The sequence below is a fragment of the Phallusia mammillata genome, chromosome 1 (assembly GCF_965637545.1).
Source record: "Phallusia mammillata chromosome 1, kaPhaMamm4.hap1.1, whole genome shotgun sequence".
In the NCBI taxonomy this organism is placed as follows: domain Eukaryota; kingdom Metazoa; phylum Chordata; class Ascidiacea; order Phlebobranchia; family Ascidiidae; genus Phallusia; species Phallusia mammillata.
Genome location: NC_137252.1, coordinates 190,892 through 202,976, shown reverse-complemented (window position 1 = coordinate 202,976; position 12,085 = coordinate 190,892). Strand labels below are relative to the sequence as shown.

At 35.7% G+C, this 12,085-nt stretch overlaps 3 protein-coding genes across 3 annotated transcripts; 1 reads left to right on the top strand and 2 right to left on the bottom strand.

Annotated features, from left to right (window-relative positions):
- Positions 1-1,296, bottom strand: LOC145220877 (polyglutamine-binding protein 1-like). The gene is made up of 2 exons (XM_080087987.1): positions 1,210-1,296; positions 1-872 (listed from the first exon to the last, which is right to left on the bottom strand). Exon 2 carries the CDS (start codon positions 833-835, stop codon positions 236-238), a length of 600 nt encoding a protein of 199 aa, XP_079944113.1. The 5' UTR covers positions 836-872; positions 1,210-1,296; the 3' UTR covers positions 1-235.
- Positions 1,297-3,081: 1,785 nt separating this feature from the next.
- LOC145213386 (ERO1-like protein beta) lies at positions 3,082-9,965 on the top strand. The gene is made up of 14 exons (XM_080081640.1): positions 3,082-3,558; positions 3,794-3,913; positions 4,039-4,125; positions 4,313-4,434; positions 4,502-4,575; positions 4,934-5,054; positions 5,114-5,166; positions 5,431-5,475; positions 6,081-6,173; positions 6,399-6,541; positions 6,897-7,000; positions 7,512-7,662; positions 8,147-8,265; positions 9,245-9,965. Exons 1-14 carry the CDS (start codon positions 3,388-3,390, stop codon positions 9,324-9,326), a joined length of 1,485 nt encoding a protein of 494 aa, XP_079937766.1. The 5' UTR covers positions 3,082-3,387; the 3' UTR covers positions 9,327-9,965.
- A 41-nt stretch (positions 9,966-10,006) lies between these two features.
- Positions 10,007-11,936, bottom strand: LOC145213414 (GPI-specific phospholipase A2-like PGAP3). The gene is made up of 3 exons (XM_080081674.1): positions 11,703-11,936; positions 11,537-11,643; positions 10,007-11,062 (listed from the first exon to the last, which is right to left on the bottom strand). The coding sequence occupies exons 1-3, from the start codon at positions 11,784-11,786 to the stop codon at positions 10,297-10,299; spliced, it is 957 nt and encodes a 318-aa protein (XP_079937800.1). The 5' UTR covers positions 11,787-11,936; the 3' UTR covers positions 10,007-10,296.
- Positions 11,937-12,085: the final 149 nt, after the last annotated feature.

Genomic DNA, 12,085 nt, shown 5'->3' with positions numbered 1-12,085 from the left:
CTAAAAGACATTAAAACACAAACAGTAGTAACTTTGAAAAGCAGCACAAACAGTTGTAAGCCAATAAAAACGACTATGTCTAGCTTTACAAAACTGGTTTTATTTCTGATCAAATAGCATTTTCGTATCATTATCAGTAAAACCATATTTTTATGATCAAACAAATATGCAAGCATAAGAAAAAATGCAAAAAGGTTTAGCCACAATTCAATGTCTCATGACACCCAAACAATAATCAAGGTTTAGTTGGTCCGTAATCTCTGTTAGCCATTTTGTTTCGGCTGAGTACTTCTCCAGGGGAAGGGTAAGGTCGTTGTTGGAACAATGGTCCGTTGGCAGTGGAGTCCACCCCTGTCTTGGCATCATCTAATTTCTTCAGTCCAGTTGACCATTTTCCCTTTGGAGCATCAGAATAGGAGCTTGGATCCATCGGGTCAAATTCTTCCTCCATTCGTGATCGTCGTTTTTCTGGTTTTGGGCGAGATCTTGGGATTTTTTCAACAATTTTGTCTCTTACTAATTCCGGGGGCTTTTTAATGTGCACAGATTTTGACTTGGGGTAAGTGATAACGGCGTCGGGGTCACTCGGGGGCAACCAGCTAACTTTATCTGTCACTGTTTCCCAGTAATACCAGGTCTCAAATTCAGGTTCCCACACTTTTTCCCACGGAGGAGGAAGTGGGTTGCCGAATTCATCAATGTTGTGATCAACGAGCCCTTCCTGGGGTTTGTCGTAGCTTTCAGCTATAACTTCTTCATCACCGGCCAAGTTTCTTTCAGCTGATAAAATCCCTCTTCGAGCAAGTTTTGCTGCCAATGCAGAAGGCAGTGGCATTGTATTGATTATTATTATTCAGTCAGGCAGACCTAAACTGAAATTTAGACATACGTTAAAATTTGATGCAAAATCTTAAAAATGGGCAATTTACCATTTTAACTAATCTGTCCTTTAAACCATATTTTTTAAGTAACTTATTGCTTTATAAGTAGAGGTACTTTATTTTAATAATAATAAAACTACTCTTTCTGAATATTTGAAAATACACTGAACTTTCTAAACACTAAAACTCCTAACAATAGTGTTTAGTTTGTAATATCTGTTTTGGACTATATATTCCTAGTCCTACAGTACAAACTACAAACCGTATGCAAAATTGCAAATGCACGTACTTTCGTGGGCAGAAAGAAAAGTTACATAAACTTACTTACCATTGTTGAACATGAATTAGAAAATCGAGTTTTAAATACCGTAGATGTAGTCGTATATGTTTCATAGCAGCAAGATTTAACAACCTGCACATTTTCTTTACTCTATTATATTTTGGTGACTTGCGCGCACGCCGAAAACAAAACAAATAGAAAGCGTGACAAACATTGAAAAAATCCGTGGCACTAGACGCCACTTTTAAATCTGAACAATTTGAGTTGAGTTGAGTTTATTTCGCCGGTGATACAAATCGTAGCAGCACATAGGGGACGTTGCTGGAACCAGTCAGGTTGGGACCTAAAAGCTAACCACCCGTGTTAGGGAAAGAGGGTGGGGTTCAACAGGAAAAGAAACCACCAAAAGAAACCCTGTTAGATAGTTTCCGGCGCCAGAAGAAAGGGTGCAGCACAAATATAGTGACGATAGAACATGATAGCTGTACAACATAAGAAAGAGAAAAAAATATGAACTAAAAAAAAGCAATTAAAATAAAAAATACACAGATAAATGCGTCCATGGGTTCGTGGGATATAGGAGTAGGAGGGCACCATCAGCTCAGCTATTTCCGTTTCATGACACTTTGTATATTTGAATGGTGGTGAACTGGCAATGTTGCAACTGAAAAAGAAAAACTCCGAGCAGCAGCGATCGTTTTTGATACAACACAGGGACTTTATTTTAATAGGTGCATACACAACAAATCACTCCAAACGACAGTGGTTTTAAGTGAACATGTAATAATAGCAGTGTAATAATAATGTGCTAGGTCATGTATGCGGGGACGAGGGTGCGCGCGCGCTGTGTTATATCAGGAAGACGGGAACATGTAACAACGACACTGAATATGTGCTTCAACAGTTACTGAATCATGAGAACACATGGAACAGTAAAGTTACACCGCTCGATACCATATGTCGCAAAAACAGCATACAATTTCCATGGAACAAAAAGTCATGGTAGCAAAGTTAAAATTTTCCATTACTTAATGCTTAGCCAAACCAAAGTGCCAAAATGATGGTTTAAAAGCACGTGACCGCTACATGTAAAAAACCATGACCAGTAAAAACAGGAAAAAATACTGATGAATGAAATGTTTAACTACCAAAACAAGTTAGATCACTTGCCTAACAAACATAATGGTAATAATAAAAACATGTGCAAAACCAGTGTGGCAATATTATGCCTAGTTTTTTAACAAATGTATAATAGTGGCGAGACATGCAGTTTAGTGAATGTGCACAGCAAGAAAAAAAAACGTGGTCTCAGATGGTTGCTTGACAGTGTCCACCAAAAAACTCATCACAGCAAACAGAGGAAAAATAATACCCTGGGGACATCTGAAAAAGCAACAGCTAAACAGTGATACGTGGGTTGACAAACTAAGATAATAAGTCCAAGTGCTGTCCGGCTGCTATTATTCCAGGAGTGTCTTTTTTACTTGTTTTGTAAACAATTTTTTCGAAGTGGGAACAAAATCAAATTCAAGGTCTGTCCAGCATTTAGGACCAGAATACTTAATGGATTGTTGTGTAACACTGCTGCTGCAAAAAGGTATGGAGAAACCACTTTCGGTTTGTCTAATACTTACACCTTTAGTTACCATTTAGATTTGACCAAAAAGTAATAACGATTACTTCATTATCTTTTTGATTTTACCCACTTTTTCACCAAGACCAAGTTTATTTCGCCTGGTTAATTAGTGTAACTGAAACATTCTGAGGGTAATTTGGACGCTTGCCAAGTTTTAGAAATTTAAATAAAGTGCTCAAAATGTACATGATGTATTTTGCGCTTTTTCTTGCATGAATTTTGACTTTAGGTGTGTTTTATTTCAAGAAATAAATTCACGCTTTATCAGAATTTATTTTTTTGAGCCCCATTTATATAGAAACATCTGGACAGCCTCCGCCGACGACGAAGTAACGTAAACAAGAAGAGGACAGCTCATCGTTACGCTACGGTCATCCGATCCACTGACAACACAACGCCAACCGTCAGTAGTTCAGGATCCACATAAGAATGAATATATATCCTGAGCTAATGACATCTTCCGGTGTGTTGATGCTGGGAAGTTTCCCGAAACTGAAACGAAAAAAGCAGCTACTGTTTAATATGCTTGAACTGTTTTGTGCTTAGCTGTTACGCATTTACAAGTTGTTGGCCACAGATTGACGTATGGAATGGTTACGTTTGTTTTTGTAGTGGTACATCTTTTACCGTTTTTTTTTCAAAGGAAAAAGTATGTGTGTATAAAGGAGTCTGAAATGTTTTTGAAGTATTTTTGTTTTTTGTTGCTATTTTGTGGGACGTTTGGCTCAGAAAAAAGTAAAGATGACCGCTGCTTTTGTCAAGTAAGTTGTAAATAAGTTGTTTTCTTTCTGCTTGTCCACTTATTGTGATTTTAAGAATTTGGTTTATAAGATTTAATCTCTAAAAATACGACCAGAAATTCATAGCTTACCTTTATGACAGTGTGTACTGCATTGCAACATAATCAAAATGCAGATTATGGTGGAACATTTAATCTAAAGCAATGTTAATATTTAGCAAATTTGTTTTTGCTTTACTATGTTGCTTATTTTTCAGTTGACTGGTCAAATCGATGATTGTTTTTGTGACATTGAAACACTGGAGAAATTCAACAATGAGCAAGTTTTTCCAATATTAAGTGAACTTGTTAAGCAAGACTTTTTCCGTTACTACAAAGTATGTTATTTGTTTTGATGTTTGTTAGGAAACCTTAAAAGGCTTGCATGATATAACCGTTGTCACAAAATTCTGTGATCCATATGTTCTTTATCTATTTTATCAAATTCATTCTGTTTTGTTAGGTGAATTTGTTCAAGCAGTGTAAATACTTCGATGGGGACATTGGGTTGTGTGAAAATGAATCATGTGGTGTGAAAATATGTGCTGAGGTAAGCAGATCTCTTTGAAATCAGTTTTAGCTTATACAGTTGTTGGCTTAGAAAAAATCCAGCTTGAGAAAAGTTTCAACAGTTTGTGAGACTTTGTTAATGAGTTAGAATATTTCCACAAGTTAAATGATTAATTTGAAAACCCAGATTTTGAGTTAAAGCTTTAACAATGCAAAACACATTGTAGGAAGACATTCCTGTTGGATTACGCAATGGTAACTTCAACAAGCCGACATATGATGAAAGCCAGGCATCAGACACTGAATGTACGAAGAGAACAACTTTGGGTGACATCAATGGGACACTAAGGTAAATTGATGGTTTTGTGGAGTGTTAGGAGAATTAATAATTAATGAGAGTTGTGTTTTGTTGTTAGCAATGTTACCATGGATGTCTTGGATAGCTGGGATAAACATGATGACACTACTTACCAGTTTTGTGATATTGATGGTAGGTATTTATTACGTTATTGATTTGGAATGATCTAATTTACCAACCTGTGTGGCACTGACAAATATGAGTTATTATATTACGCACATTCAATGTTATTTACCTTGATGCAGGCAACCTGTATAGGACGTCGAAACGTCGGAATAAATATACATTTGCCAGAAGAGTTTTATAAACTTGATACTATGCCTGGTAGCAATAGCTTATATAAGTTACTGTTAAACTTCCAGATAATAATGAGTAATTACCATCTTCACTTAAAACCCCTAATTACTACAATAAGATGTGTTGTCTGATGACCAATATGACGTGACCAATAATTTGTGCACTTAAATAATTCTTTCTTTTCACTTTTCAGATGAATCCTCAACAAACCTTTACTACATTGATCTTTTAGCAAACCCAGAAAGATACACTGGATACAAAGGGCCGATGGCTTGGAGAATATGGAAAGCTATCTATGAAGAAAATTGCTTTTCGTTAGTTGATTGCCTTGCAGAAATCATACAACATTTGTGTTAATTTTTGATCTTTTTAGACCTGATACCATGACCCGGAACATTAACCCGATATTTGGGAATGTTCCTGTTGGTAAGAAGTTTTGTGTTACTCATTAAAGTGACAAATTACCAATTAGACTAATACAAAGAGTTCTATGAAGAAACACTAGCTATATTGTGTACATGTAAACTGCATACATGTATAACTTGGTATATGGTGTTATATATTTTAGATTTTATGTAGCTATAGCTTTTTAAATCTGTGTATTTTATTCAACATAGCCTTGTAGTGTTGTATAACAGACAAATACATTAGTCGGTGATAGTTGGTTACAGTTTGTTTGGGAATTTGTAGGAAAGAGTGGGAAACATGTGCAGATAAGTAGCAGCGATTTGCAAGGTGAGATACATGTAGTGTTGTGGTGGGAGTTTGCATGCAAATTTAATCTGTATTGTGATTAGCTTTCAAAATCCAAATCAACACTTCCCGGAAATTTCAGTTATACAACCATTGTGCGGTCTAAAGCAAATGTTGTATGGAGTGTACCTCATGCTGAGTTTACAAATTAACTTGTTAACGATCTAAAGTACAGCTTGTTGACCTTAAATTGGTTTGTTGTTATTTGATTTCCCAGTTTTCAGTGGCCCCTTCACACCAACATGTGTCATATACATGTGATGTAATTGTACATGCCACTCATAATGACAACATTTGTTGTGTTAAAATCGGGTTCCCGGGCTGTTTGTATAAGCAATATTTGTGCAGGAATTATATGAGGAAGGTGTCACAAATGACTTTACGTCACCCCTTTGTCCCATTGACTTCCTCTAATGCAAATATATTGGTCGCTTCCTGATTTATAATCCATGCAAGTCATGAAAATTTATCCAGGCATCAGCTTGCAATCAATTAAATCATGCTATTTGACTTGTAATAATCATTTGTCTTTCATTATAAAACAGCCACAATGTGATATTTTTTGGTGATGGATTTTTTATGAACAGGAATGTGTCTTGAGAAGCGAATTTTCTATCGTGTTATATCGGGACTTCATACAAGCATTAACACCCACTTGTCTGCTGAATACCTGTTTGAAGGTAAATCTTAAATATTTCTTGTTCTGTCCATTCTGTTTCAACGAACCACCACTAGATTTGTGTTTTCATGTTTGGTAAAATTAGTACTGATTAATTAAATGTTTTTTTGTTAATTTCAAAATAAGCAAATGTATTTTTTATAAAAACACACAATTTATCCAGTTTGTTTTTTTGTAGTGAGTTTGTTTAATATGGGTTTGTATTTTAAAGTTATCTTGTTTACAGATGGCTGGGGTGAACAACACTGGGGTCCAAACTTAGCTGAGTTCCAACGAAGGTTCGACCCACAGCAAACGAAGCAAGAAGGTCCCGTGAGGCTCAAAAATCTTTATCTCACTTATCTGTTGGAACTTCGAGCTTTATCAAAAGTACATTCTGTTTCGATTTTATTTTTGCAAACCCCTAGATTTTTGATGTTATGTTAACATGTATGTGTCTGAAATTTTATTGTCTGTACGACAAGCATAGCTGAATACATGTATAATAAGTAAAGAGCTTTGTTTTTTCAACATATAGATACAAAATTTACTTCAAAAATCTGTGTGCATTTTTACACATTACAATCTCTTGATTATTAGTTGGATATTCAGCGTATATTTCTGTAGTGATGGCTTGTTAACGAACCTTTTTTAGGATATTTCAAACATGTCACAATCTTCCAATTGTTACTGTGATAATCGACAATTTTGTGATTGCTTGTGGTAACTTAATGAACCTGTTTAGGCCACGTCATACTTTACAAGCGAAGACTTTGTGCTTTTCACTGGAAATAAGAAAAAAGATAAGAAGACAAAGGAAATGTTAACGTCACTTCTTGATCACACAAAGTAATTTGACACTCAATTATTGCTGTTTTCACTGTTAACTGATAGTGAGGTGTTCAGCCGTACTAAGGCAGTTACTGGTCAATTGATTTTATATTATTTTTATTTGTAAATTTTATTATATTGTACATATAGTGCGCACTGTTTTGACCTATAAGTGCAGCTGGTGACAAGACATTGGCTGTATTGGCTAGTGTAGCCACTTTACGGCATTGCAGTCTGTTAGGAGTAACAGGCTGAAAAGCCATACCTCACCTATTCTGTTTGATAATTTTATTACAAGTAAACAAACTGATGTTGGTCTAAAACGAGAAACAGGCATAGACAAATATTTATCAATAGGGTATATATAAATAAATGTATCATTAAACGGTTCTATAACATATATTGTCAATTATTTATTTGTACCTGTTCTTTACCATGGGCTTCCAATTGAAATTTCAAACCAAGAAGTATTGCATGTAATATTAGAGTATCACAAGCATGCAATTAATTTCTGCTCAATTTGTTTTAGAAATTTTCCCATGCATTTCGATGAGGGCTTAATGTTCAAGGACAAAAACGCGAAGTTGCTTAAAAAGGAGTTTGTTGATCGGTTTCTTAACGTCACACGAATTATCGATTGTGTCACTTGTGAGAAATGTCGGCTGTGGGGAAAACTACAGGTGAGGAATTTGCAGTTAATGATATAAACAGGGTTGCTATACTGCCATATTTCCAAGATTTGTCCTAATTTTGAAGGGCAATGTCTTGGAAAAGTTTATTGTCCTTATTTCTAAGAAATGTCCTTGTTTTCACTTGAATCCTTATGTTGTTTCATTTTTAAAAATTGCAAGTGAAATCCCTGCTAAATGTAAAAGTAAACCTTTTTAAGGGCAAGTAGTTGCTGGAACAGATTTTTTCTGGCAAAAAAATATAGCATGTGATATGTCATGGCTCGTATAAATGCAAAGATTTGTTTAGAAACGTTTGTTTCAATTGTATAAAAATTTAATTTTTCGGTTGTCCTTATTTGGGGTCCATGTTGATAGCAACCCTGCGTATAACACAGACTGCTGCATCTCTTTTGGAGAGTTTTTACTGAAAAATAAGTTGCCTGTACAGGTATCAGCAGTTTTCTAATGTTAAACATTTATTTTGTAATTTCAGACGAAAGGTTTGGGAACCGCTTTGAAAATCCTCTTCTCTGAAAAAGAAATTGATGGTGACGGTAAACCGTTCAGACTTGTACGTCAAGAAGTTGTTTCGCTTGTCAACGGCTTCGCAAGGTAATCCACTGTTTACAAAGAAAACATCAAACTGCTAAATTCACCAGCATGTCAAAACCATTGTCATAATTTTGCAATTGCAAGTACATTAGACTGGCAACACTGTACAAGCAAAGAGACAAAGATTGGTTAAAAATTCGATTTGTCCAGAAAAGTTTTGAATAATTACTCAGCTTCTCCATATTATGTCGATAGTATAGCAGGAAGCAACTGTTTCATTCAGGCTTGCAGACAATGGTGATATCAGACAATAAGTCAATTCATAGTTAGTGAGTAATAAAGCAGAAGTGTCTCAGTTTTAAAGTGAATTAAGAATAGCATAGAACAAAATCTGTTCGTTTTCAGCAAGTAACTTTGTTATTAATGTTGGCAGGCTTTCACACAGCATTCAACATATACAGGCATTCAAGATTATGAACGGTAATATTTAAAAAAAATCCTTACCATAATTTGAGATTAAGGCCAACTGTAAAGCCAAGACTCTGTTGTGTTTGTTTGTTTGCACTTCTTAAAGTAATGGTTGATTCTTGAAAGCCAGTGGTTCTCAATCTTTTCTGGGTCGCAAACCACCTGACAACTTTTTCTATCCCTGCGTAGCCTCAAGTCCTAAACCCTGTTTGATCGGATGGACCAAGAAATGGGCACATTTTCTCAACCCGGCTAGCATATTTAGCAAATTCAAAATTTAAGTTGCAATTTTAGACCGGACTCCAATCAGGTATAGCAGAAAGCTACTCGCGTACCACCAGAAAAGTTACGGCATACCACAGTATGAGATCCACTGCTGTAAGAGCTGTAAAGTCATTTGAAGCAAATACAAACAGTCAACTTATAGGTGTTAAGAACAGACTACAGGAATCACCCTGTATAACGGGTGGTGACCAACGGAACTGTCTTCACTTATCTAATACTTAAATACACTATTTCATGTTTTGAAAAGACAATTTCAATGACCAAACTGTTACACTATTTTTGACAGGTTGTCTAAAAGCATAAAATACTTGGACATGTTTCACAAAATGCACGTTGAACAAGACAAAGAGAGAAAAGATGAGTTGTGATTCTCACAAAAACTTTCAGACTGTGCAATATTTTGATGTTGAAGCAAATTGACATTTGTGTGTTGAACCTCAACTTTAAAGTTCAGGTTTATTTGAAATGTTTTCTCACAAAAGGGGTTTTACCTTAAAAGTATGCAAAGCAAAATGTGGCGGACATTTAAATTCACTAAAGTTACATGAATGCTACAAGCTTGCAAGACTTTTCGATATTTTTTGCACACTAGTGAACTGTGTGAATTGGTTATCAGCAACATGTTACTGTTTGGATAATTTCCCTGGTAAAATAATTGTAGTGAAGGCACTTAGAAATTTCAAATCAATTCTATAAAGTATGAGCGTCTGTTTTAAACGGGATTGGTGCCGTTGAGTGTAATAATTTTGACCATAAACTCTCCAGTCATTTGAGCAATTGACAGTAATGTGATGGGGAAGCATGCAGTATTAAGCGATGAAAATTGGAAAATGTTGTTCTGCTATTCTCGAAAAATACTGTATGAATCGCAAAATAATTTTGTTTTCTGTATAATTTTATTTATTGTGTTTTGTTGTTTTATCTTTGTGGTGTCTTGTCTATTTACTCGTGGCACAATTATTTTATAGTTTTGCTTTTGGGTGAAATAAAAGTTTATTTAACGTTTATTTCAGTTTCATGAAAAGCCCCAAACAGAAATAGAGATCAGTTAACTGTTCATACAGTGTTTAATAAAATATAAGTACGCAGAGAAGACAAAGCCATCTATGAAGAATACACTTTGCATATAATTTGTTCACAGCTCACAATATCTGCGAAAGATACAATACAGCATCATACCACCAAACTTCAACAAAGGGAGTAAGTCTAAAACAACCAAATGTGCTCAAATCTTTAAACAATTTTCCTTGGTGGTTAGTATAGGAAAGTTAACGATGCATTCGCAAGTTGGGTGCTGTTACTTCCAGTCAAGACCAGCATCTTATAAATAATTGCTGGTCAAGGAACTTTATCTTTCGACGAAGTGCTTTCCAAATTTAGATGGTCATCTTTAAAAAATGAGAACATAAGTACAGGCATTGGTATAGTGAGCAGATGCCAGATGGAATGGGCATCAAGTATCCATAACAGCGGTGGAAAATCAAACAACTCAAACAAAAGGAAAATTTGAGTTGCCACAATAATGAAAAATATTTTCCAAAAGTATGGAAAACTTTTTTTCTTCTGTTTCCAAAGCCACAGCCATGCTACCGAGTTGCTAAGGGCGACGGCCACATTTGCTTTCATGTTATATCCATAATCAAACTTATCAAAACTCAAGTAACATATGTGAGTAACGTAGAGTCCTGCAAGCACATGCCCAGCTATCCAACGAATCCTGGCTCTGCTTTCAACCCTGGCCTCGTAAGACCAACGATGTATAGCGACATAAAAAGAGAACATCACTAAAGAGGTTGCACAAAAATAATCAAGAGTTTCTGTCCAAACAAAATCCCTTGAATGGTAGACAGCCGACCAAATCCAAGCGTTGACACCAACCACAGTTTGTAGAACAGCTACGTTAAACATGGGTGTAGTGGTTGGAACTTCTCTCAAATATCTTCGAAATCCAATTATACTGGCGACACCGTTTAAGACAGAAAACAGCACTGATGCTGGTTCCTGCATGCCAAGTATTCTGATAAACGGCCACTTTCCATGAAACTGAGGACATGCCACGCCATGATCTGCATATATGTCAACAGCCACCCACATACATGAGTATCTGAAAATCAAATAAACATCAATTCATGTTTACAGATACCAGGCACTTTCAAAAAAACAAATATAAATTCATCAGTCTTGTTGTAGGGAGCATACCATACTTATCATGGGTGTGACAAACTCAAGCAAGTTTCACCATTATACAGCAATTTGATTTGAGTTTATTTCGCTGGGCAAAATCGTAGCAGCACAATAGCGCTAAAATATTCACCAAGCCGGAAGATTTTTGTAAATGTTAGCTCCAATATATAACAGACATAAAATTCAGTAACAGAGAGACATTTGCTTAGAATTTTTGAGAGTATGGTTTATGAATTTTTAACTTAAATGGATATAAATGGGTGTAACTGATGTGGCCGTCATATCACTGATGATGGTATGAGCATTTGCTGAAACATTTCAACAATAAAGCATGATGCTTTTTACATCTATTTGGGCCGTTATATTGATCATTAAATTCAAGTAATCAACTTGCTTGCATTCCTCTTTACAATCCCAGCCCATTGCTTTCAAATACAGAGGCTGGTCCACGGGATATTCAACACCACTGCAATTGTTGTTGACGCATGGTTTAAGGCAATTCTACAAAATGGCAGCAATTTATTAGTTGTTTATTAAACAAACTACACTTTCTAGCTAACCTGATAAGCGCCAGATCTGTCTCCATTTGAAGCAGAAGTCGTTGAAAACAAACTGAGTGCAAAAATTGTAAGGAAAACTTTCATTCTGTCAAAAATGCTCGCAAGGCTTAATACTGTTAACACTAGTCTGGTGGCTAACCTCGTTGTATGGACTGAGATTATTTTATTTCCTTCTGTTGTTGACGTCTCAACTCTCAAGCCACAAATTCAAAACAAGATTTGTAACATAGAAAGCAGTGATGCGTGACGCGATGTTTACATGAGGCGTTCCGGTTCACTGGCCACCAGGCACGAGTTTTTGTGTTTTCTTGAGTTTGCAAAAATACTATCTCGTAATTTTACTGAACAGGCAGTGTAGCAATATTAGGAAAGTAAATCGCTTT